General features: G+C 45.9%; 2 protein-coding genes and 1 pseudogene across 9 annotated transcripts; 2 read left to right on the forward strand and 1 right to left on the reverse strand.

Annotated features, from left to right (window-relative positions):
• Nucleotides 1-1,085: 1,085 nt before the first annotated feature.
• LOC112890157 lies at nt 1,086-3,461 on the forward strand (annotated as a pseudogene).
• A 637-nt stretch (nt 3,462-4,098) lies between these two features.
• LOC112889498 (protein transport protein SEC16A homolog) lies at nt 4,099-12,846 on the forward strand. Of its 2 annotated transcripts, none has more exons than XM_025956179.1 (13): nt 4,099-7,491; nt 7,566-7,889; nt 8,652-8,771; nt 8,848-8,970; nt 9,082-9,243; nt 9,742-9,867; nt 9,941-10,075; nt 10,559-10,686; nt 10,756-10,867; nt 10,951-11,271; nt 11,337-11,444; nt 11,531-11,829; nt 11,901-12,846. In XM_025956179.1, the coding sequence occupies exons 1-13, from the start codon at nt 4,336-4,338 to the stop codon at nt 12,460-12,462; spliced, it is 5,676 nt and encodes a 1,891-aa protein (XP_025811964.1). In that variant the 5' UTR covers nt 4,099-4,335; the 3' UTR covers nt 12,463-12,846. The 2 variants fall into 2 exon arrangements, with proteins under 2 accessions (XP_025811964.1, XP_025811965.1); XM_025956180.1 differs by having other exon boundaries at nt 11,340-11,444; nt 11,901-12,462.
• Nucleotides 12,847-12,898: 52 nt separating this feature from the next.
• LOC112889501 (protein arginine N-methyltransferase 7-like) lies at nt 12,899-19,123 on the reverse strand. 7 transcript variants are annotated; one of them, XM_025956187.1, is made up of 17 exons: nt 18,729-19,123; nt 18,414-18,636; nt 17,942-18,067; nt 17,686-17,841; nt 17,491-17,609; nt 17,324-17,424; nt 16,549-16,805; nt 16,026-16,262; nt 15,851-15,924; nt 15,323-15,416; nt 15,066-15,215; nt 14,911-14,985; nt 14,354-14,450; nt 14,180-14,238; nt 13,659-13,791; nt 13,299-13,597; nt 12,899-13,164 (listed from the first exon to the last, which is right to left on the reverse strand). In XM_025956187.1, exons 1-15 carry the CDS (start codon nt 19,109-19,111, stop codon nt 13,684-13,686), a joined length of 2,259 nt encoding a protein of 752 aa, XP_025811972.1. In that variant the 5' UTR covers nt 19,112-19,123; the 3' UTR covers nt 12,899-13,164; nt 13,299-13,597; nt 13,659-13,683. The 7 variants fall into 7 exon arrangements, with proteins under 7 accessions (XP_025811972.1, XP_025811968.1, XP_025811970.1 ...); XM_025956183.1 differs by having other exon boundaries at nt 12,900-13,164; nt 13,299-13,545; nt 17,677-17,841; XM_025956185.1 differs by having other exon boundaries at nt 12,900-13,164; nt 13,299-13,581; nt 17,677-17,841.
• Nucleotides 19,124-26,758: the final 7,635 nt, after the last annotated feature.

The following is a 26,758-nucleotide window of genomic DNA, read 5'->3' on the forward strand; positions in this document are numbered from 1 at the left end:
GCCTTGGATTGCTTTTGCTTGCTTGCCCTGCAATCAAGGTTAGTGTCCGAATCTGGCGAAGGCACCAATCATCCCCGTCTCTCTTCCGTTGCTGGGCATCGATCAGCTCTGGATGTTGCATGTCTGCCCGAATGAATGGCAGAAGCTTGACTGATAGGTGAGGCCCGGAGAGGAAGAAGAAACGTGACGCTTGGCTTAGGCCATAGCCATGCATGGGCTGCAAGCAAAACAAAGCGAGATTGATTGTCAACAAGTGCAGTGGTGCAGCAGCAATACTGGAACAAGTTAGGTAGTAGTCACGCACTGTAGATTGCTGTAGTAAGCAAAAAGCTCAAGAGGTCAAGTTATCCATTGCCTCAGCTTCCACTCTTTGCTTATATAGCTAGCGGTACAATATGCAATGCATGCAGCAACTAACAATCCATTGTCAACTGGGTTTGGTTGCTGTGTGAAGAATTTCATTGCTAGATGATGGCATGCAATGCGTTATTTGTAAGTACTACTATGACAGTATCGACATAAGGTGATAGTGATATGGACTGACAACTAACGTTGGAAGTTTTGTATCTTTTAAATTAAAAAAGTACATCTTTCGCAAAAAAATAAAAAAGTACAAACCCGGCTTTGTCTACCTCCTCGTACAATGAAGTAGTTATACTGTATTTTAGTTGAAAAAACAAAACTTTTTTTCACTCCTACTTGTACAAAGTCTTCAAGTTGTTTTTTAGTGTGTGCAAATTTCGCGGGAGTCGACCACTATATATCACCAAGGAAAATCACTTTGTTCTCATCGGTCGGTGGAGAATAATTTTGAGCTATTATATTTTGTCTATAATTAATAAAGCTGGCAACAAAAGGCCTTCTCTTTGTGCGGTTTTAAAATAATTTGTTGCACTGATGGTTTTGTCAAAATTTTAAATTAAATTTGGTAGTGGAAAAGGAGTGGCGGCAGAGACGTACATGGGGGGCACGCTATCTCCTGATGCTTGTAAACTTAAAGGTACATGCAGTAGAGATAGAGGGAACTAAAGGGGAAGGCGGCAGGCAGCTATAAATTAGTTTTTTTTTTGTTACTACTACTGCTCGCTTGGGAGTTGAGATAGACCAGATCTAGTAGTTTAAACTGAAAAGCCAAGAAATTAAAGGCTTGCCATTCATTCATCTATCCGGAAGAAAGCTCGATCCTACCTTCTCTCTTCCTGCAGATCGACCCATCCATTATCAGCCGGCAGCCTAGCTTGTAAGCCACTTATAGTATAGTCTATCTCTGGCTTATTAGCAAGAAGCTAGAACAAGTGATCTGTTTATTGCTGCAGAGATACCTGTCGCTTCTTCTTCAATTCCATGCGCGTCAGGGATAGAAGCAGCGGAGAGACAGAGACAGAGATAGCAGTATTCTCTTAATATATATAATGCTGCATCGGCAAGAAGGCAACAGCTTGTTGGAGGACGTGGTCATCGTCGGCGGCCTCCTGCTGGCGCAGTGCGTCCTCGCCGCCTACGTCGTCTTCATCGACCACCTGCTCGGCCTCGGCGCCCACCCGCTCGCCGTCATCGTCGTCGCAGGCGTCGCCTCCGCCGCCTTCTTCCTCCCCTTCGCCATCGCGCTCGAGAGGCACGAGCCAGTTGCATGCCACCGCACGGCGGCGATGTACCTTCTTGTTCTAGCTTCAATATAATTCTTCGATTGATTTGTGCATGATTACTACGTACTCAACTCACAAATTTGTGCTCATTGCTCTTGGAGGGTAAGATCGTCGAAACCAGCGATGCCACCATACATGGGGCTGCTACTACTGCACTTCACATTTCTAATTCTGGTAATTGGTTATTAATTAGCTCATGGGTTAAGTTTATGAAATCAGGCAGTTAAAAAAATCTATCTAGCTGATGCTCCAATGAGGAGCACAGCAGCCTTTTGGTTCTACCGCTACCTGCCTTTGCTTGCCTCATTGGTTGCCTCAGTAGTACGAGTAGTTGAGTGACGGCAACTTTTAACCGAAACAATCTTTCCAAAAGAAAATCTTTAATTTTAACCGAGATAATCTTCATAGTGAAATAAAATCCAAATTTCCTGCAAGTAATAAGTAATCCTTTCTACCGACTGACTGACCGATTGCATGTTCAGAACACCTGCGTTCCAAGAACTGATGCTGTTGGGGATAGAGAAGACGACGCCGGCAGTCGCCTCCGATCCGCCATGCCCAACCTCAGCCCTGGCCTCATCTTCATCGTAGCAGCTTGTTTCAGGTATATATATTACTGAGTAGGAGTATATCTTAGCTAAGCTTCATCCATCCATCTCCCTAGCTCTGTCGTTTTACATTTATCCATGCAGCAGACGGATCGATCGATCGACCGATCGATGTGACTGGCATGCAGTTCCCATTTTATCCAAACTACTCTATGATGCATGTTCTCCTCCGATCCTGGGAAATTTAAAGGTTCGACAAGGCGTGAAATACACGCAGGCCAAGCTGGTTGGGACGCTGGTGTGCCTGGTGGGAGTGATGGCCATGAGCTTCCTGCACAGCCCCTCTTCTTCTTCCTATCCTGAAGCAGCAGGCGGCGGCAGCTCCTACGACTGGATCCTGGGCTGCTCTTACCTCGTCGGGGCGGCCGTCGTCCTCTCCTTGGTCACCGTGCTGCAGGTGCGTAATCAGTCCGGCCCGGCCGTCGCTGCGATTCCAAATCATCAGCCCTCCTCAACCACTAGCTAGCTACCTGGCCTACTGCTTATTGCTGTTGCCTTGGAACGAATGGATGATCGATCAGGCCGCGACGGTGGCCAGCTTCCCGGCGCCGCTTTCACCGCCGTCCTGCAGGTCATCCTGACCTGGAGGGGAGGTTGGACATGGGGTCGCCCAAGATCGATGCCGAGCTCATCGCGGGCATCGTCATCCTGGTAAGGCAGCGTACGTCGTCCATCCATCCATCCATCCATCCATCCATCCGCAGATAGATGTTCAGAACAAGCAAGGACAAGGTGATGAAAGACTGGTTTGCAATCGAGCAGGGCGGCGAGCTGGGCGGGGCCTGCATCGTGTTCCAGACGTGGTGCCTGGGCAAGAAGGGGCCTCTGTTCGTGTCCGTGTTCGGGCCCGTGCAGACCGTGTGCGCGGCAATCCTGTCGGCGGCTGTCCTGGGGAAGATGATCAGCCTGGGGAGCCTGGCAGGGATCCTGCTCATGTTCACCGGCCTCTACCTAGTCCTGTGGGCCAAGAGGAACGAGACCAACAGTCTCGCTGTCGCTGGTGACGATGGTCACCAATCGCAAGGAGGCGCCGCTGGCGTCGACGCAGAGAAGGCTCCTCTGCTGCTGTCCTGCTAACATTGAAACACACACACTCTTCCCCTTTTCTTTTTCTTGTATACGTATATATGTTTCTGTTTTCCCTTGACGGGATGATTTAGTGAATATCTCTATATATACATAGGTTGTAAAAAGGTTCGACGTACTTAGCGGTGTAGTGCTGTGCAGAAAGGTGATGGCTATTTGTTTTAAACGAACCAGCAGAAAATCTGCCAGTTCTATTAAAAAGTCGGAAAAGCTCGAGTGGCCAGAGTATAGAAGTGGAAAAAAATAATGGCTAAATGTATACGTAGAGGATACTACAACGTATCCGTATCGTAGATAGGTTTTCTTTTAACTTTTTAGGCTGATAATTTCCACATGAAAATATCAATTCAGCTTAAAAAATATTCAAAATTGCATTGTTTGGCTTCTAACATTTAAAAAACTTGCACTACTTCCCTAACATATAGTATACTTTTTCGTCATTGTGCATCTTTTACTTGCCTAGCCAAACGTTTTTTTCCATGTGAATTATCGGATAAAAAGTGATGCGACAAAAGAAGCGAGTAAAAGCCATTTGACGCGTAAAAAGAAGGTCAATTTTCCCTACTTTTATATCCGTAGCAATCTAAACAAAAAGCTTGGCATATTCGCAGGTAAACGTATATGCAAATTAATATATATCAAATCATCATATTCATATTAATTTTCTGAAAGAATAATAAGACCATCAAATATTTATATCGTAGACGACACAGTGGATAACCATGGTTTTGTATATGTCATCTGACGTCATCCAGAGGGGAGCAAGAAAAAAATGAAATGGAAAAAAAGAGGGAGCCGACGAATGAAGAAGCGAGCGTGACGTCGCCGCCGCGTCGCATCGCCATCGCACGCGCCTCCTCCGCCTCCGACTCCATCTCGTTCCCCTGCAGCGCAAGTCCACCACCAAGTCCAAGAGCGCGGCGCCCCCGCCCCGCCCTCCCCCCAAATCTCAACCCCGCCCCCCGCCCCAGATCCAAACAAACCCTAATTCCGCCATGGCTGCAGACTTCGACGACACCACCGAGGACTTCTTCGACAACCTAGTCAATTCCGACGACGACGGCGACGAGGATCGCCCTCGCCTAGCCGCGGCCGAGGCCTCCACGGGGGACCTCGCCGCACTCACCCTGGACGACCAATCCGACGCGGGCCCACCCGACCGCAAGCCCGATGATCAACCCGTGCCGGCGCCACTGGTGGAGGAGCCGGAGCATCACCCCGCGCCGCCGAATCCCGACCCTCATACGGAGCCGGTGGCGGAGGCGGAACCTGCCGTCGCGCCACCTGGGGCCGCGGCTGACCAGCCTGCCGTCGCACTGCCTGGGGCTGCGGCCGACGAGCCGTCCCCAGCGCCGGACAAGGGCGTCCACGCCGCCCCCGCCCTCAAGCAGGTGCAGTGGAACGATTTCGGTGCCACCACCGGGGCCGCTGGGGCAGATCCGTTCGGGGACCTCCAGCCAGGTGGAGCGGAGGACGCCTTCTTCGGGGGTACTGCAGACGGGGATCAGGGCGGCCAGGAATCACTTCTAGGGGCCAGCAATGCCAGTGCACCAGATCACAGCTTCTCCGCCGGAGCGGATAACAATGCCACCGCCACTGATGGGCAGTCGGATTATAGCTCCTATGGGGGAACGGACGATAACAATGCGAATTCCCAGTTCAACTCCACCACAGGTGCTGTGGTATATGGCGATCAAAACACCAACTTTCAGTTGGAATCCGCTGACCCCAGATATCTTGAGAGCCTCTACCCTGGGTGGAAGTACGACGGCGCCACACAGCAGTGGTATCAGGTAGACACTCTCAGTGCACAACGTATTACTGCTGAAACAACCAGTGCTGCGGCAGTCCTTGGGAGATCCACGGAGATAACTCCTCAACCCAAGCCTGTGGCTGAGGCTGATGATCAGCCTGCGCCGGCGCCACATAAGGAGGATGTGGAGCATGAGCCCATGCTGGCGCATCCACAAGTGGAGTCTGTGGGTGACCACGCATCACTTCGAGGTACCACCAATGCCGGTGCGCCATATCACAGCTTCTATGGTGGGATGGATAGCAATGCCAGTTCCCAGTCTGAATCAACCACAGTTGCTGCGGGATATGGGGGTTACAGCACTGTTGCGCAATTGGAATCCGCTGACCCCAGATACCTAGAGAGCCTCTATCCTGGATGGAAGTATGATGACGCCACACAGCAGTGGTATCAGGTAGACACTGTCAGCGCACATCATATTACTGGTGAAGCTACCAGTGCTGTGGCAGTTGTTGGGAGTGATAATGTTCAGCAGCAGCAGCAGCAAAACAATTCACATGCAGAAGCTGGACATGAACCCACGGAAGCGACTTCTGAGCCGAAGCCTGAGTTTGAGCCTTCGGCAGCGCCTTCTGAGACTGAGGCTGATAATGAACCTTCGGTGGCGCCACATAAGGATGAGGTGGAGAATGATCCCACACGGGCGTATCCACACGCGGAGCCTGTGGTGGTGCATCATCCTGAGGCTGATAATGAGGCAGTTGAGGCGGGGTCTGCGGTGCTGAATCCTGATACCAAGGCTGTCACGGCGCCAGAGAGGTGTGGGTCCCTGGGGTCGGAGAAGGGCATCCACACCGCCATCAAGCAGGTGCAGTGGAACGACTTTGGTGCCAACACCAGTGCTGGCGGAGCAGATCCGTTTGGGGACCTCCTGCCAGATGGAGCAGAGGACGACTTCTTTGGGGCTACTGTGCCTGGCGATCAGGGCGTCCAAGCATCCATGGTAGGTACCAACAATGTTACCACACTAGATCACAGCTTCTCTGCAGGAGTGGATAACAATGCCGCCATTAGTGCTGGAGTGGTGGGTTACAGCTTCTCAGGGGGAGTGGATAACAATGCCAATACCAACTTCGATTTCAGTGCAAGTGCTGCGGGATACGGTGTTCAGAGCACCAATGCACAATTGGACTCCACTGATCCCAAATATCTCGAGAGCCTCTACCCTGGATGGAAGTACGATGCGGCTACGCAACAGTGGTATCAGGTTGATACTCTCGGTGCACAGAGTTATGCTGCTGATAATACTGGTGCTGTGGCAGTCCTTGGGAGTGATAATGTTCAGCAACATCAGCAGCAATTTAGTGCTTCGTACCTGCAAAATGCTTCGCATGCAGCACTTGAGACCATTGCAGAGGAGAGCAGTGCCAATGCCGCGAGCTGGGGCCAGTCTGGGATCAGTGCTGCGCCTGTAGAATACCCACCGAACATGTTATTCTATGCAGAATACCCAGGGTGGTACTTTGATACCAACACTCAGCAGTGGCAATCACTCGAGTCGTACCAACAAAGTGTTGCGCAAGCTGCAACTTCTCCAGCAGCCTCAGATGGGTTCACAGGGGCAGGTCATACTGTAGCTCAGTACACTGAAGATTCTTATGCAAGTAGCTTCAGCCAGCAGAGCCAGTGGCAACCGGATTCATTGGCTAACACCATGCTGCCTGATGTTTTGGGAGGTAATAGTTTGTTGGGTAGTTCCTTTAGTTCCAATCAGCAGGCTGAGAATCAGATTGGGCGGCAGGTCATTGCTGAGTCATTGCAGTCGTCTATAAATTACAAGCCTCATGCAGACACATTTGTGCCTTCTACAGGCCAACACACTGGTAGTGAGGGCAATCATGCTAGTTATGAGGGGTTCAAAGGGAACCATAGTTGGTACAAGGGTTCTGAGCATTCTAATAGTCAGGAGGTTGGGTACAAAGGGTTTGCATCTTCAACAGGTTTCCAGACTGGTCACAAGGAATCACAGCCTCCTAAAGATCACCAGGCTGGCCACATGGCATATGAACCTTCAACAAGAGTTGGGTATGGTAATTCAAATGGTCCACAAGACTTTGTTCCAAAAGAGAGCATGTACATGACACAAACGCATGATGTCTCCTCTGCACATACATATGTGCCCAACAACTATTGGGGCACTCAGACCGCAATGGACTTTGCTCAGCAGCAACTGATTGGTGCAAATGGTCCATCCCAACAGTTTGGTTTCTCGCCACATGAGCAGAGATCATCAGCTGGACGCCCACCACATGCTGTGGTCACCTTTGGATTTGGGGGGAAGCTAGTAGTTTTGAATGAAAGCAGCTCCATGTCCACAAACTTTGACAGCGGAAATCAGGTACAATAAGATTATTTACTTGTAATATTTTTGCAACGAGTAGTGACTAATAACTTTTGTTGCTGCAATCTTAGGACAATTCTGGTCGCACGGTGTCAGTTCTTAATATTCCAGAAATTGTTGCTGATAAAATTAACAATCCAAGCATGGATAATAGCAGTGCACTTAGCTACTTCCACGCTCTGTGTCGTCAACCTATTCCTGGCCCTCTTGTTGGTGGAAGTGCTGCATCAAAGGATGTGAATAAATGGCTTGATGATATGATTGGAGTATATGAATCTTCTCTGACTGAATTCCAGGGAGGGGATGTTCAGAAGGTGCTTATTTCGTTGTTGAAAATACTGTGTCAACACTATGGAAAACTCCGTTCACCCTTTGGGTCTGACCCATCACAGGAGGTATTCTCTGCCTGTCTTGCTTGACTATATTGCACTGATGATCCTGTTCGCAAGAATTCATATTTTGTTTGAGCCTCACTTATCACTTACTGTATTAAAAATCTTCCAATAAGAAAAACATATAGCAGACACCACTATCATGATGCCATCCTAGTCAGTCTCTGTTTTATCTAAGATCACATGTTAAATATAGTCTGGTTTCTGATAATTTGTAAGGAGACATGTTTACTAATGGATTTGTTCAGTATTAATATCTTAAATTATCATTCTTGGATAGTTGAAGATTTACTCTATGGTTTTTATCTGAATGCCTTTTGGGTCTCCTTTTTAGTCCAATCTTAAATCATGATTATGTATGCTCGAATAACACAATATTTTGATGCTGAAGCTCAATTTTTGTCCACCTAAGAGATATCCTTGGTGCTTTGTGTTATGATTGTGTTGTTTCGTCAATTGCTCTGATAGAGGTGATCAAGTTTTCACTTATTAATGGAAATTGTGGATATGATAATGAAAGAAAGAAATATGTTGGAAGATGATTAATGAGTCCGTTAATGCCCATGTATGCAAATTAAGTCATGTAGTGTCCATGTATATGTATCTGATCTAAGAAATGAAAAAAATGTATTATTTTGTTATTCAATTCAGCCAGATGAATCATGTGCTAAGAAGGGCTCTTTTCAACAGGATGCTTAACTCTATTGTGGCTACTATTGTAATTTTTGTATTGAGTACTTATTTTGTTTGAACTATTTGTAACAGGGTATAGATGGCCCAGATATGGCAGTTACAAAACTGTTCTCATCTTGTAAGAGCAGTGCTAATATGAAAGGGTACGGAGTCCATTGCATGAGGAATCTTCCCTCGGAAATCCAGATTCAGGTAATTATTATTTCTCTATCTGCTCTGCGATAAATATAACAATGTATTTCGTGTTTAGGAAAATACCCTATTGCAGGCTACTGCTCAGGAGGTTCAAAATCTCCTGGTTTCTGGTAGAAGGAAAGAAGCCCTTCAGTATGCACAGGAAGGTCAACTTTGGGGACCCGCGCTGATCCTTGCTTTACAACTTGGTGATAAGGTCTGCTTCAGAATCGAAACTTGCAGTCTCTAGATTAGTTGGATACTTGGATGGCATGACGGTTTCCTTTCCCTGAGTGATTTCTTATTGCTTTACTACCTCATGATGCAGTTTTATGCGGATACTGTGAAGAAAATGGCTCACTGCCATTTTGTGTCTGGGTCACCTTTGAGGACATTGTGCCTTCTTATTGCTGGACAACCTGCAGATGTTTTCAATTCTGAGAACCCGGTCAACAGTGGTTCTTTATATACACCCCACCAGCCTGTAGAGGTAATATGCGCTCCCTTCGTTCGTACATATCCTTTTGTACATCAACATGGTCTCCAATACGCAACTTTGACCAGTATTATTTATATGTTTTTTTAAGATTGTAAAGCTGCTATATCATGAAAGTATTTTTTTGTGACAAATCCAATGTTAATTTCTAAATATGACCAACCCAAATAGTTCTTTCAAAATTACTGGTCAAAGTTAGAGAGGTTTGCCCATTTGTTAGTGAATGGAGTTACTGTACTTGAAATAGTGTTTTAAGTACAATGATAACTGTCTCAATGGGAAATAAATTTATCCAGTGGCATCTACATTCTTCTTTTTGATGTCATCATGCGTTACTTAAAGCAGCCCTTCATGTAATTTAGTCCTGTATCATGCTAATTATGTGCTGTCATCTAAAACTACGGTCAATGATTCTTGGATTTTATGAAATCTCATCATACATGCCTTTTTCTTAATTGTAATATTTGAAACTCACTTTCCAGTTTCGGACAGGTTGCTCCTAAGGGTATGCTGGATGACTGGCAAGAGAATTTGGCTATTATAACAGCAAACAGGACAAAAGGTGATGACCTTGTAATTACCCACCTTGGGGATTGCCTTTGGAAAGAGAAGAATGAGGTTCGAATCCTATGTGATAAATATACCTGTTTCAATTTTATGGTTGAGTCTAATGCACAATTTATTTATGCAGGTTGCATCTGCTCACTCATGCTATTTAGTTGCTGAACTAAATATTGATTCGTACTCTGAAAGTGCAAGGATGTGCCTCATTGGCGCAGACCACCTGAGGTGTCCACGCACATTTGCCAGCCCTGAAGCCATCCAGGTCAGTACATTTCTGCACCGTTGTTTTTCCTTGTTTACTTTGAAGATTGTCTTCTTCTTTGTCTTCTGCTGCTAGCGTAAGTGTTAGGTTCTGATTGAGGGTTCTACGTTATGGTACATTTACCATCATGCTTTGCTGAAGTTAGTTTAGAGTGCATTAGGAAAATATCACACAGATGAATTTGCATGATATTACTGTGACATATGCGTTATGTAATGAGATATGAACATTTCTGTTATCTTTCTTCAAGTTAAAATTCTTGGGATGTATAGAGCAGAAATATTACGGAATCTTTCAAAAAGGATTTATTGTATAATAACTTACTGTAGTGATTTTTCAGCTTTGCTCGTTTGTTCTATTTTGGGCCATTCCTTTTGGTTACACCTATATTTTGCTCCATTTTGCTGGTTTATATACTTGCTCTATTTCTGTGTTTTTCCTTGTTTTTTGCGGCACCTGATCAAATTCCTATTGAACGAACAGAGAACAGAGGTGTATGAGTATGCAAGGGTTCTTGGTAATTCTCAGTATATACTCTTGCCATTTCAACCATACAAGCTGATATATGCATATATGCTCGCGGAGATTGGGAAGGTTTCCGATTCACTAAGGTAGGTTGTTGAATTTTCATTTCAGTATTTTTCCTGGTTTCCTAGTTGACATTGAGTTACCTTGTTAAGGTATTGTCAAGCATCTCTGAAGGTGCTGAAGGCCTCTGGCCGCACACCTGAACTAGAAGCATGGAAACAATTGTTTTCAACCCTGGAGGAGCGGATACGCACCCATCAACAGGTACTGCATATACTTCTGTTATTGTTTTTTTTTCCCTCGAGCATTTCTTTTCATTTTGCTGATAGTCAATTTGTGCTATTTAGGGTGGATATGCAACAAATCTTGCCCCTGGAAAGATTGTTGGGAAGCTTTTCACGTCACTTGATAAATCTTTGTCCCGAATGATGGGTACACAATCTGCACCAATGCCACCACTGCCACAGGGTGCCGCAAATGAAAGAGATGTCTATTCTCCTCCTGATACAAAAGTTGTAAATAACCAGTCAGTGATGTCCATGTCACCTCTAATGTCTTCTGCTTCAGAGCAGTCTATGAGCGAAATGGCAGGAAATAGCGGCCCTGGCAGGGAAGTTGCACATAACAGAAGTATTTCTGAGCCAGACTTTGGCAAAACCCCACAAAAGGTATTTCCTGTGATATTTTTTTTGAGGATTTCTGAATTATGCTTTACATATATTTGAAATTGTAGCAGGCTGCTGGGTCAAGTAAGGCACAAAGCACATCAGGTTCCGGAAGCTCTCGCTTTGGATGGTTGGTGCAGAAGACAGTGGGGCTTGTTTCAAAATCTCATCGTCAGGTACTTGGATGCACATTAAGTACATTGTTTTACCCTTAGCTACTTTCTGCCTTAGTAACATGCTTAATCTCCTTATGGGTCTGAAGGCAAAGTTAGGGGAACAGAACAAGTTCTACTATGATGAGAAGCTGAAGCGGTGGGTGGAGGAAGGCGCTGAGGTCCCTGCCGAGGAGCCTCCAGTTCCCCCGCCTCCGACAAAATCCTCATTCCAGAACAGTATTCCAGAGTCGAACTTGAAGGGTCCCCCGGTTGGTGGAGGTTATACTGCTAATGGATTTGCTGAAGCTAAAGCTTTGAACACTTCGGAGCCTAGTTCAGGGATGCCACCGATACCACCCACCCAGAACCAATTCTCAGCACGGGGAAGGATGGGTGTAAGATCAAGGTGATTTGCTTAGTTATTTTTTCTAATTTCTTTCTGTATCAGCTGGGTGTGACATTTTTTTCTTTGTCTAGGTATGTTGACACTTTCAACAAGGGTGGTGGTGGTGGTGCGAATGCCTTTGGTGCAGCAACAATGTATAGCAAACCAGCTGCTCCATCAATGAGTTCACTGTCGGGTGCAAAATTCTTTGTGCCAACTCCGGCTGCTGCTGCTTCAGAACAGGCAGCTGCTGACGCACCAACGGGTGCCCACAGTGAAACCACTCAACAGGCTGAACCCTCGTCCTCACCAGCCGTGGAGGCAGCATTCAGTTCACTGGCACCACCAGTACCCATGCAGTCAACCATTCAGCGGTACCCAAGTGGGGACAACATTCAGCGGTACCCAAGTATGGACAACATCGTGGCCCCCTCAGACAGCGCTGGCAGCTCGATGTCAAGGTCAAGAGCATCGTCATGGAGTGGAGCGTATCCGGAGCAGTTGGGCGGCACTGCTGTTTCCAGATCACCCGATGGACAGACCATGCCGTCACCAATGATGCCTGGGAAAAGGCCTCCGCACAGCCGTTCCAGCAGCAACTCATCGCTGCAGTTCAATGGTTTGGGTGAGGATCTTCACGAGGTGGAGCTCTGATATTTGACAGGAGGTGACACAGCCTTCACCGTGAAATGTCTCTGCTTTAACCTTTTTGTCCGTTTTTGTAACTTATAATAGCTGTGGTGTCTAGAAAGGAAAGGAAAGGAAAGGGGAGAAAGAGTGGCATCCCTTTTCGATTTTTACAGGAGAAGCAAGCATGTACAGATAGTTCACTCGTTCGCCAGATGCAAAATGTATCAAGGGAGAGATGTAGGTTCAGGTAGCAAGCAAGTTGTAGAAAGGCTGACAATACCTCCTCTTTTTTCTGTCCTTTTTTGTTCTTGTTTCTATAGAAACGCTTCAATTAGAACAACGATTCATTGTTAAGCTGGACGCTTGGGAAAACTCTGATGAATAAGGCCATGTGGCTAGCAAGCTCAATAATCGTGTTTTGTATGTTAATTTAGAGAAGTCGTATTTCATCGATATATGTTATTTCGTGCTTCAGTTTTTTCCTATCCTCTTCTCAATCTTTCCTAGCTACTAGTAGCTAGTAGCAGTAGCTAGCTAGGGATCTTCACGAAGCCAAGCGAGATCATATGGCGTTCAGCAAGGGCCTGATGAAATTGGAAAAAGCGAGCTTGCATCCGCCTGCCCTCCTCGACGCCGGCGACGATGAAGAAGAGATCCCTTAGGTGCTCCCCGAATACAAAGCCTACGTCTCCGGCGGCCCCCCGGCCGGAGGATAGTCTTCAACTCCTGCCACCAAGAGAGTAGTAGTAAATTCTACATGGTCGCTGCTCTCGACGACGAGTCGGCGCTTGGACGCGGCCGCTTCGTCCTCTACCTCTACAACTCCAAGCTCCAGAGTCCAGACCTGGACTAGCACCAACCTGCGGCAGGGACGAGCGCGTCCAAGATGGTTGCGATGCTGCCGTATGGAGTATGGACCAGGCCAGTGTCTGCTAGCTCTCTGCTGGATGATTCTTGGCAACCTGTCTGTGACATGGAGACCTCTGGGATGGACGTCAGGAGCTGCCCCGAGTTTGAGCTCCTTCCCAATGCAAAGCTCGTCGTGGACAGCTAGCAATGCACCCTTCGAGAGGCTTGACGTATCTCATCCCACACTCAGCTCGCATCCTTCATGGTCAAGATCAACCATGGTGATGACAAGGCCTGGGTGATTACATTGCTGTAGACATGATGAATAACAGTTTGACGCACAAAGATCCGTCGCAATTGGTTTCGCCTACCTGCACACGAGGATATCCAAATACCTCAACAAGAAGCATGGATCAGGGCGTCAGGCCTAAATCTTTGCCATGGCAGTTCAGCTCTTCTTGTAACCAGAGTTGCAGCAGAAAACGAACAATTCATCCAGGAGTCCTGTAAGGGCAATTATAATTCAGGGTGCTCAAACGTGAGTGTTTAAAAACAGAAAACGTTGCCATACCATTAAGCACCAATATAAAAGTCAATCTCTAGTTCTCTACAATACAAACGATACGCTCAACCACCTTACACGGTAAGCACAGTATTATAGCACATCTGATCAAGGTCCCTGTAATCACAGGGAACGTAACCCACATCAGGAACTGCTGACCAACAAAACCAAACGAGCAAAGCTCTACTCTCCAAGTTCTACACATGCAAGAGCTTGATTGGTCACACATACAATTTGCACCACATGATCACATCACGAGACCATGGATTTAAACACGAGCTCCGCCGTGTCAGGATCGAAATGCGCCTCAACATGCATCACTGAACTTACTGGATTCACTTGTACAGGCCTGCTAAGCAGCTGCACTCCTTGCTTCCAGTATCTGCTCTCTGAGCTCAAAATCCACACGTCAATAGCAGGAGGGCATCGGATTTCATTGTGAATCCCAGGTTATATTAAATAGATATCAATAAACGGTATCATATGGATGTGCATAATCTTTACCTGGTCCCGTGCTTATCACAATCGATTTTTTCTCGTCAAGTACCCAGTCAATCCAAACTGCGAAACCATGGCATATTCCGTCATGGGAAAACTTGATCTGCAAGGTGGTATGAATGAAGGAGTTCACTGAATGGGGGAAAAACCAGCAGACAAGTAGAAAACTACATGGCATTTCAGCAAAGTGATCAAAGCTTCATCGCAGTGTATGATTAACTTGTTCATAAAAATATTGCCTCCATGCTCTGGCCACTACTCTACTAATCGTAGTGCTTTGAGGTCTGGTATTCTATGATCTGCTTATTATGTATCAATCCTGGGTTCACTACTACCACTGCAACTTTTTATATACAAAAATGTTACAGCAGAATCGCACCCAAAACTCATCAAACCGACTGTTTGCATCAGGGTCTGAAATCTCCTACACTCAATTTTCACAATATTTACTAATTCAGCCAGAATCACTCAGGCTAGTATTCAGATTTTGCAAATTTAAAGTAACTAGCAGAGTCAGAAACATCAATCATGATATACTTTGTCCTCAAAGGTTAAAATGGTACCTTTGTTTTGCCAAAGCAAGAGTGAATAGGCTCAGAAAAGTTAAAGTCCATGAGAGAGTAGACTTCACTTAATTTCTGAAAAAATCGACAGATCATCAGTTGCTTTTCAATGAAACAATATTTGTTGTGTGGCTAAAATGTGGCACTGATGTCACCTTGGTATAACCGCATTGCCACACGTAATATGGCAGGCAAGGGCCTTGTTGCTCTCCAGGCAGATCACCACAGGCTCCAAAAGTATCATTAACAACCGAGTGATCAAAGCCCTCAACATCTTTAAGGCTGCAACGGCTCCTCCACAAATCCTACAGTACAACAGTTATCAGAGAAAATAAAACTAAAAACTATTTTCCCAAGTGAAAATAATAGGGCTGAGAGATAAACAAAAGATGTGAATGCATGATGGACTAACCGGAAGTGACATGGCACATAACCTTAATATTCCTCTACAAGGCATGATGAATGCATCCTCAGATAGCAATGGACCAAGCAGAGTTCTTTCATTCCTAGAGTCAGAAAAACATGATTCTTTAAAACTAGTAACAATAAACAACACAAAAACGTAAAAATGAGTTTCAAATAAAATAAAAAGCTTAAAGTTGCCCTTGAACAGGAAAAATCCATATTAGTGAAATAAATTTGTTTCACGACAAATCTCGTCAATATGGGTTAGTGAAACTCTACAAGGTGGAACACCCTGACTTCATCCAGCGCATACTGGGTCTCAATCTTTTGTCCTTTCTTCTCGAAAACGGTTAACCCAGCTGGTGGTGGTTCTCCAAGGTCTGTATATGCAACTATAACTAACCATGTGGGACTTAGACCACTACTTCCAGCCAAACATAGACCAAAAGGGAAAATAACAACCGGTAGCCATTAGTTATGGCACGAAGCTTGATTTGACTGGCAATGATTAATAGGGGTTAAAGTATTTACGAACCAGAAACGCAGATTTTGCCATGGCAGCATCCCTTCACTTCCATGGTAGAAAGGTTCCCCTACTACTAGATTAATCTAGAGTGACAAAGTATCAAAGGTCACTCATTAATCATAAACACTACAATATGAATCTTGGAAATAAATGAGATGAGAAACATAGGACTTATAGCCTTTACCTTTTCATCTTTTAAGTCATTCATAGTAAGGGATGAGGCTTTTTTACCAATGACTTTAATCCGGTCCATGGAAAAATTATTTGCATCCGCAACAGCTCGAAGATAGTTGAAACCCTTGTCCCTAAGACCAGGAAACATCGTAATAACTTTTGAAGATGGTAACAGAGAAGAAACTATGAGAGCTAGTAGCACACTATCATCGGCCACAATGCAGGTTGGAGAAGATCTTCCACTCATCTGGGCAGAAAACCATTAAACATGATACAGTTAAGGTGAGGAGACGCACACGATCGGACAGCTACAAATAGTCTATTCTATACAGAGTTGACCAAGTTGATTCTCTATTGTTAAAATGAGAAAAATGCACCACAAATTGGAAGGTTGTGAAAGCTTTTTAGGATTAGGATATCCTAATATTTATTCTGAAGTTACACCGAGCAATCATAGAATAATGCAGAAGTTCATGGAAAAAAACTAGTTGGATAACGACATAATTATACCCAAGGAAGCATGGGTTACTTACAGCATTTCTAACTGCACCTATCAATGCTGATCTCCAAGCTTTATCACCATAAAGTGCTATCCTTTCTGGCAACAATGTTAGATGGTCACTTTTGGGGCTTCTACTGCTTACTTCATCATTAATATTCAAGTGATATGAGATACTAGTTTGGTCATGACTAGCTCTCAAGGCAAGAGTTTGATCCTTCATAGCAGGAGCTCCTGTCCCTTGTATAAACCAAACACACTGCTTCCAATGATCACACCAATCCTTCATGCCTAGCAATTGAAATAAGGGATAAAATGGTGTAAAGATACTTAAAACATTTAAAGTACCCCCAATATTATTACCCTTCAACCAGGTTACTCTATTCCACTTCTAGACAGATAAATGCCAATTCAACAGTCAATTTCAAAAATATATTTCTACGTAAAAGAATCGAACGAGAATTGAGGAAGAAGATGTGGTGTAATATGTGTACTCTAACAAAAAAACAACATATACGAAAATCACTTATTGCTTCTGTGCATCTGTACAATTTGGAATACAAGTGTGCCACCATGCAGACACAGTGGCATGGTGCTTTTTCCAAAAATACAGGCATAGTGCTGTACTGCATTTCAGCACTTTGTTGGAGTTGTGCCGATGAAAGTTAAACATCCAAGTAACAATAGATTACTAGCTCTACATGTTGGGCAAGGCATGACAACTATAAGAATCAATCAAGGGAATTCCGTTGAATAGATACAGAACAAGAAATGTCACATAAAGTGAGAATCACAATTGTTTTACGAACCATTGACACATTGTGGTAAATCCACACCACTCGATTGTCTCACCCATCCAGGAGCTGTTGAGTAAAAGACTGATCCAGCAGAATCCAGTTGAAGCACCCACCTGCAATAGAAAACCAAAAAGTCAGAGAAATTTAAGGAGAGTAGAGAGACAAGACTTTGTGGTTACCATGAAATAATAGCATGAGCATGTCCATCAGCAGTTGCTTTTATTTCAATCTTTGTTTCACGATGACTATCTGGTCGTTTCCAAAAGTCAAATTCAAAAACTTTGAAGGGTTCTGACAGCTAAAACAAAGAAATTAGGTCTTGGAACAACACTTTATATAACAACATGCAAAGAAAAACTGCATACCAATCGTACTTCATCTTCCAGTGCATCACATTGCATCGCATGTTGTTGTAGCTTCACAGAAAGAATATTTTCTGTCCCGTCAGGAGTAAGCCACACACCATCTTCAGTGTTTGCTTCATTGCTGTGCAGATCATGCATCTTCCACAAGAGCATGCTCTCAACTAACTAGGATATCAGACACCAACAGGTTCACACTGATTAATAGAAAGGAGTTATTATTGGGAAGAACCTATATGGTATTCAAAAGGCAGCAGGCACTACTAACCACTCCATATGTTGTAGCTCGATACGGAACTGTCTTTGGATTTTTCACCAATAACATGTCGTGCGCATGCTGTAGAGTAGGAATGAGCCCCTCACCCAAGAGTTCAGAATCAAGAATTTCACTTACCTGCACAAATCGGAGTGGTGCTAAGTAAATTGGTATCCTAACTGCACAAACAGCTATGAAATGGCATGTAGAATGTTGCGGTGTTGCAACTAAATGAAATCCACTGGTTACGCCTTGAGGTAACAGAGGGACTCATGATTCAAATCTTTAGCACGTAAGTGGACAGTTGAAGACGCATCATAGGGTACAAAACTTGTCAGGACTATAATGTGGTTTGGTTTGATGCAAAATTGTGTTTTACTATCACAGCAGGGCTCTATGGTAGAACAAAATTTTTAGCATGTAAGTGGACAGTTGAAGTGAACAAAATAACATGACAGTTGAGCTGAGTGAAAAAGGTGGTTACCAGTATATCAGCTCGAGAATCAAGCTCAACCCCAACTCTGAGCTCGTCTGAACGCTTGTGAAAGACTTTGATCCTGTTTTCCATGCCATTGGCTCTGAGCACCCTCCGTGTTAATTTGCCCATTGGTAGGTAGGCCTCGCATGCTGACACGCTTCCCCTGCCTTCACCTCCCGCAGCTGCCAAAGCTCGCGCAGCCATCATGGACAGCAACCCAGTCCCAGCTCTGAATCCGTACTTGGTCATTAGCATCCTTGGGACGGGAGCAAGCAACAATTGTGGGGGCTGAAAGCAGAGATCGGAGGCAGAGAGGCTCACCCGATGTCGAGGACGCATGAGGTGGGGTCCGTGACTGTGGCGTCGATGGCGTGGCGGTACGCGCGGTTGCGGGCGGTGTCGTTGAGCATGTCGAGGTAGGAGGTGGCGGCGAGGAGCTGCTTGTGCTGGCTCGGCGCAGGCGCCTCTTCCTCCTCGTCGACGACGAGCCACTCGGAGTCGCCGGTGAGAGGGTTGAGGCGGAGCTGGAAAGCTCGGTTGGAGGCCATCCGGCGGCGGAGGAGCAGGTGGAGAGCAGCGGGCGGTGGGCGTGGCGCGACGCCGAGGAAGAGACAGCTCGTCATCCGGGGGCCTTGCTCGGCGGCGAGCTGGCGGCGGATGGCTACCTGCCGGCCGGAGGTCTCGCTCGATGATACGTAGCACATCCAGGCCGTTGGTTTCCGAACGAACGAACGTGAGGGATCAAATGGGCCTCGTCGAGCCCATGAGAAACGAAGCCCGGCCCATTCACGGCCGTTCGTCTGGAATCTACTAAAGCTCCAAACATCTATTAAAGCTCCATTTGGATGTTGATATTAGAAGGTTTGGCATTGAATTAGGTTCAATGCTAAATGAGTTTTTTTTTGAAAATGGGGAACAATACCAATATGGTTGTTTGGATGCGAATAAATTGCTAGATAGAATCCAACGAGAATGCAAATTCTGATTCGTGTTCGGATGTGGATACTAGGGACTTGAGAATTGGCTTATCTTCATCCCCTCCTCTCCACCGTTCTTCCTTCGTGCGCAAGAGATCTCTAGGTCACTACCAGCAGTGGAGGTTCGCGGCTGAAGGAGGTGGAGGAGGCCTGGGGTGGAGGGGTGGGTGGGCAACGCACCGCAGGGAAGGGGCATGCCACATGGTGCGTTGCCCACCGGTGGAGGGTCGATGTGCGGCCCGCTAGTAGATGGGTGGTAGGACGGCGCGCAGGCGTCGCTCGCCAGCAGAGGGACGGCACTGGAGAGGGGCGCACCAGCGGAGGGGAAAACGCGCAGGAGAGGGGGGCGTCGGCGGAGGGGGTAGCGTCCAGCTCGCGGCTCGCCAGCAGAAGAGCAGAGGGGCGGCGCAGGAGAGGGGTGGAGCAGTGAAATGGGTGGCACCAGAATACCGAGTAAGGGTGGAATTTCACCCTAGAAGGAGTTCTATATATGTTTGAAGATCTTCCTCTTAAAGCAGATGAGGAAACATTCGCGTGCATCACCCCTCTGAAGAGCTCTAGTCCTCTGAACCGAACTTACTCGGGTCACAGAGCCGGCTTGAGTCTTATAGTTGCCAATCTCACACGAGTTCACCTGGGCGGCAAACCGGAGAGAGATGATATTGTCTCTTGTGCGGAGGAGATGTCTTGTGAGATGGTTACAAGCATCAATATCTTTGCGTCTCCTCCTAGGTACCGCTATAAAGGGAACAAACCATAGAAATTAAATATGGTTTGCATAGCTTACAACTAAACAATGACTACCGAGAGTTTATACCTGCAAAAAATAAGTTGATTTTGAGTTCCTAAATGGCACATGGCTGTCTCCATTAACAATGGTAAGGACGACGTCGCATAATGATGACAGACTTTTTTTGTTGATTGCCTGAAATAATGAAAATAGGACAATAGCAAAAATTCGAATAGAACGGAGTCTTCAAAGCTACAAAACTAATATGAGGAATAGCAAATTACTTGCGACTCTTTTAGCCTATCACCAGTTGCACCACTTTTCTCCACTCGCTCACTCCCAGCAAAGTCAATCATATTTAAAGTACCTTCAACTTGTTTTCCAGTTTGCTGAGGAGATAAACAAAGCAGTTTGAATAATGAAGAGAAAATACCAAACATTAGTACCATCACAATATTATTGTATACCTCGTTTGCACCAGAAATGTTGCCTTGATGAGTATTCATTTATATCTATTCTTCCAATAGATCTGCAAACAAAATAACGAAGAATTGTCATTTCCCTTATTTTTTAAAAAAATCATTTGTGTTGCATATTTTTTGAAAACAGGAAAATAAAAATGTTTGTTTGAAAGTATGGACCGAAGAAGAAACAGAATTGACAATAGAAATGATACTACTTTTGCTGATTTATTTTCCTCTCCCACTATAGCACCTATTATTCAAGTGTGTTATATGTATATATATATATATAATATAACTGAGTATCATATAGGACAATATCATTTTCAAATTCTTGAGTATATAGAGCATACCGCTGATTGGAGAAGAAAAACACAGCAAACGGCAACCAAATCTGTTGTTGAGATGATTTGAAAAACACCAGAAGAAATGATAGATGAGAGACTTCAGGATCTTATCAGCTCACAATGAATGCACTAGCAAAAAGCAAGAAGGCTAAGCTGTATGTGGATACGCAGCGGGCCTTGTTTTTTCTATGAATGTGGCGTGCCTTTTAATGCAGCAGCCGCAAGACAATTTCAGGTTGCAGTTGAGGCAACGGTTCAGGTTACAAGCCTCCAACACCTTATGAACTTGGGGAGCCATTGCTTAAAGAGACTGTGAAGTCAACAAGTGACTTGAGGGAGGAGCATGAGCGGGCATGGAAACATTATGGCTGCACACTCATGTCGGATGGCTGGTCTGATAGGAGGGGGCGCCACTTGATTAACTTCCTAGTGAACAGCCCGGAGAGGACGTACTTCTTGGAGAGTGTTGAGGCATCAAGTGAAGTAGATGATGCAAACATGCTTGCTGATTGCAGCGGGTAAGCTTCTAATGGAGAGGATTCCTACAAAATTTTGGAGTCCATGTGCTCCACATTGTTTGGATCTCATGCTGGAAGACATTGGGAACTTAAAAGCATTCAAGAATCCTATTGCCCGTGCATGGCGTGTGGCAACTTTCATCTATAGGCATGGGAGGATCCTTCGTGCCATGAGGGAGAAGACAGGTGGGGCTGATCTTGTGAGACCCGCAGCAACTCGTTTTGCAACTGCCTTTCTTACCTTGAAGATTTTGTACAAGCACAAAGATGCTTTTAGAGGTTTATTTGTTAGTGAAAAATGGACAGGGAACAAATTGGCAAAAACCAAAGCTGGTCTAGATGTGCATGACATTGTGCTCTCTACAGAGTTTTGGAATAAAGTTGAAGATTGCCTTAGAGCTTCAGCACCACCACTTATTGTGCTTAGGGTGGTTGATGGAGATGAGAAGCCAGCAATGCCGGAAGTTCAAGCTTTAATGAATCATGCAAAGGAAAAGATCAAGCTAAGCTTTGCCATCCAAACCAAGAAAATGTTGCTTGAGAAGATCATGGAGATAACTGATCGACGTTGGGAGAAACAAATGGATCTTCACTCTATGAGGCTGCATTATATTTGAACCTAGAGAAACTACATCCTCTCATAAGAAAAGACGATAATGCAACTATTGGATAGCTAAGAGGTTGCTTCCTTGATGTGCTTGCAAGAATGGTAGAGGGTGAGGGAGCTAGAGACAAGATCAATGCTCAAGCCATGGATTATAAATATCTTCGGGGAGATGCTTTTTCAAACAGAATGGCCAAACAATATATGATCATTTGGTTCTTCTATTTTAATCAAGCATTTTTCAGTCCTAACTCCTAATAGATGATCATTTTGTTCTTCTATTGATTGGTGGCGCTCATATGGTGGCCGTGCTATTGAGCTACAAAGATTTGCTAGGCGTGTGGTTAGTCTTTGTGCTTCATCATCCGGTTGTGAGCGAAATTATAGTACCTTTGAATTTGTAAGTTTTTCCTTATTTTTCCTTGCTGTTCTTACCAATATTTCAGCAAACATTTTTGTTCATTGGTTTGCTGTATTGTATTTCTTATTTTGTAGATCCACACAAAGAAGAGGAACCGATTGTTGCATAAGAGATTAAATTCTATTGTCTTTGTTTCCTACAACCGGAAGATGAAATCTAGGTTCCAAAAATTGCAGTAGAAGGGAAAAAGTTTTGATACTTTGGTTATTGAGGAATTTGATCGGGGAAATGAGTGCATGTTCCCCCTCCAGGTGTTCGAGAATGTGAGTGTGACCTTATATGAGAATTTGTTGATGAAGCTGTTGGAGCATCATGCCATGCAAGAAGAGCCCACTACAAAGACAATATGTTTACATTCTCATAGAAAAGAATAAAAATAAAGATAAATAAATAATTTAGGTGCGGCTGATGCTCCTTGAAATGATTTGAAATGATTTAAAGGGGTTGGTGATGGCGTCACCCGCTCTACAAATCGACTTCAAAGTTAATAAAAAATGGTGTACCCCTAGAATCATAAGTGATTGTATAGTGTGGCGGAGAGGAGGGTACGCGCAAGGCTTAAGGTAAGCGACTTGAATCTCGATTAACGCAAGTGTGCATATTTGGTAAAAAAATATACCTATGTAGTAGAGGGGCTGGTGGTGGTTGTTTAGCTGGAATATTTTTTTTCTTTTTTATTTTGTTGTTCTCGTTTTTTTCTAATTATTTTTTTTCTAAATCCTAAGCCTAAACCGTATTAGGGCATGACCACCTCTGCAAATAAATTTTCAGAAAATAAAAATAATAATAATATTTTAAAATAGCAAAATGGAAAAAAAATATTATAGCCAACCAGCCACTCTACTACAGCGGTATAATTTTTTTGATGAGATATGCACATTTGCGTTAATCAAAGTTCGAGCCGCTTACCTCAAGTCTCGCGTGTACCGTCCTCTCTACCACACTACACAATCACTTGTAACTCTAGAGGAGTATGTCATTCTTTTCTATTAACTCTGAAGTCGATTTATAGGAGCGGGTGGCACCATCGCCCACCCGTTCCTGTAAATCATTTCAAAGAGCGGCTGATGCCATCACCCACACCTACAATTATTTATTTACTTTTGTTTTTATTCTTTTCTATAAAAATATAGACATATCATCGGTGTTTCGTACACCGGCTAGTAAATTTGCGCCGCGTTTCTCCTTAGATCGATGGCTAACACTCAAAGATAGAGATTTAGACTGGTTCGGGCAACTGCCCTACGTCCAATATGGATGTTGTGCTTTGCGTTCCTTGTATTCGGGTGCTGAGTGCTTACAACGAGGCGCTTGCAAGCAGGTACGTGTGTGTTGAAAGTGTTGGGAGAGAGAGAAAGATGGCCCAGCTCCACCTTATATACATAGTGGGCTAGGCTCCAATGCGAGAAAAAGGGATGCCTCGCCCCTCGGGGATGACATCCCGGTGGAGAGGTCAGGAGCCCTGCACGTGTCCTGACTCAAGGGACCGCCTAACCCGCCACGGCGCGCCACACTTTTTCCGTCGCAGGTGTGGCGGCCGTTTTGAGCGCCACAGGTCAGGCACGCTGTGGCAGGTTAGACGGCACTCCGAATAGCGCCTCGGTCTTTTGGTTGGTTGTGTTTTGTCTCGTCCCGATGCCAAGTCTCGTCCATCCGCCTGTCCAGCAACGCTGCTTGTCCGGTCGTGTCCGCCATCCCTCTCGCAAGGCATGGCGTGAGCGTGTTCATGGTACGATTGTCCTGGTCCGTCAACTCCTTTGTCTTGTTGGCGGAGTCAACTCCCTGTGGAGGTCGGGCCTCCCTTCCCCTGATCCTGATACTGCGCAGTGGGTCCCGCTAGCTCGGCGCGCCTATCTCATCCTACGCGTGATAGCGGAGCTGTCCCGTCATTTTGACGGGAGGGTGCAGGCGGCGTGAGCGAGAGCCTGCAGCGTTATGATAGCCGAACCCCCAATTGTGTAGGTGGTGCCCTTATCCCGTTTGTCGGACGAGGCGTGTGGGCGCGCGTACATCACGTCAGTCCGACACATTTAATGCCCCCACCGGCCTATCCTCACGTTGGGCCAGCGCCGGTTCCCCAACCCGGCTGTGCTCGTCGGGGGTCAGGATGGTGCCACGTGACTGTTGGTTGGGCCTCCGCACTGTACACAGTGAGCGGGCTGGTCCCATTTGCGCAACCTGCTTAATGGCCGTCCCGTGCAGTTAGGGTCGTCTGGTTCTGGCCAGGCCGGTGAAGGCCATTCTTTAGGATATCCGTGGTAGCTAATCCCGACACACACACATATATATACTCATACAAGATATATTTCACGTATCTCAAGTGTTTTTTCAAATGGTCAAAATATCACAACGCGATACATATGTTATTGCTTTCACATTTACATATACTACATAGTTATTGTCATAGTCATACGTAGAATATAACTATGCCTAAATGATCTTGAGATTCTAAACCATCGTGGTTGTCGCTCGTTCGTCACGGTGGTGTGTTCTCCATCATCAGCTCGGTCGAGATCACGGCGACGGTCCCAAGATGCAAGCGTCCCGAGGCAGAGCTGGTCCTGGTGGTGGGTTTCGCATACGGTGGCATGCTGCTCGGCATAACCAGGGAATTAAGGAGCAGAAGGGCGAGCAGCAGGCTACCTCTTGCTGCTTGCTGGCTTCGATGGAGAAGGGAGATCAGGGAGGTGGTGGCGTGCATGATTGAAGAGCAGAGCTGCAGATTTGTTTTATTTTGCAGTGGAGCAGGAGAGCCTGACGAGATCACGAGAAGGACTGCTGCTAGCCATGGTAGAAACAAGAGAGAGAGAGGAGAGTAATTGCTGGTGAATTGCTTGCTCGAATTGGATCAAGCAAAACTGCTTGCTGTGTCGCTCTGCTCGGACTTGGGGAATGCATGCAACAGATAGAGAAGGGAAATTGAGTTGCATCAGAGAGAGAAAAAGGGGAGATGCTGGTTCTTGGCTTGCTGGCTAGGTGTTCACGTTATTGAGCACGGTGTGGCCCTCACGGCGGCTCAGTGTCTGCGTGCGTTCCGGGGCAGCGCAGGTAGGCTTGGCAAGATCAACAGCACGTTCACGTTCGCGGTGACTTGGAGTCCGGCCGGCGGCGCGTGCGCGATGGCCGGCAGCTCCGGTTCGCGTTGCGCCCGCAGGACGGCGTGGTTCCGTTGGGGAACAGGCCGGGCATGGCCTTGCCATGATCGTGGGTCGCGCGTGTGCTCGCGCAGCGGTCCGGCTGTTCGGGGCTCCGATGCGTGCGGGTGCGCACCGGCCTTGGGTGGCGCGGCGACGTTGTGACCTTCAAGGAAAAGAGCACGGTGGCTCGACGGCCGACTACAGATGGAGGCAGCCACCCACACTTGCACGTCCTGGTAGTGTTCTTTTTCCCCCCTCACATCAGCAGTCTGCTCCATTTGCATGCAAAGCACTGATGATACACACATACAGTAATCAGAACCCCATGACCCAACACTTCAGAGTTGTTATGGAGAGAGATAATGTCCGAGGTCGACAGCTGGATTTTCACTGAGTTCTTCTAGCTTTTTGGCGGTCCGGTAAGATCCTTTGTGTGGCTGGGCATGGAGCTCTCTTCTTCTCTGGATTTCTTGCTTGGAAGCTCTTTTAGTCAGAAAATCGTCAACTCTTTTGGTTGCTCGGTGGGCTATGAGGGCCCTTCTTCTATGGGAGAATTCTTTCTGTTGGTCTCTTTCAGCAGGAACAGTTTTAGGCTAAATGCTACCACTGTTGGCGCCTGCTTGCATTCGGTCCTTGGAGATAAACCTCCCTCTTTCTCTGCCTCTCGCTTGGAAGATCAGGTCTTCCGCTTTACGGTCTCATCCAGTAAAGTGGGATTTATGGTTCTTCAACTTGGAATTATCTCAGAAAGGCTCTTCAAGATTGGCTTCTTTCTTTGCAATGACCGTGGTTTTCAAGAGGCAGTCTCCTTCTCCAAGAGGGATTCTGGTCCTGTGTATGACTGGGTGGAAGTGCGATCTAGAAGAAACTCCTCTACACCGAATCCTGCTTCGACCCAACGTGCCCCCTCTGTTGCGCCGAGCTTTGCAGATGTGTTGAAGAATGGCCCAGCTCATTGTCCCTCTGGTTAGTAGAGTCCCATTGGGACACTCTAGTGTCTTGGTTGATAGGCAGAGGAATTCTTTTCAGGCCAATTTGTAGTCTCCTAGCCCTCGGAAATCGATCTTCTCAAGGATTTCTTTGGATTCACGTTTGCATGCTCAAAGGACCTCTGGCCCCCTCGTCCAAGTTCTTCAAGAACAACTAGAAGATCAGT

This window comes from Panicum hallii, chromosome 4, assembly GCF_002211085.1.
Source record: "Panicum hallii strain FIL2 chromosome 4, PHallii_v3.1, whole genome shotgun sequence".
Lineage (NCBI taxonomy): Eukaryota > Viridiplantae > Streptophyta > Magnoliopsida > Poales > Poaceae > Panicum > Panicum hallii.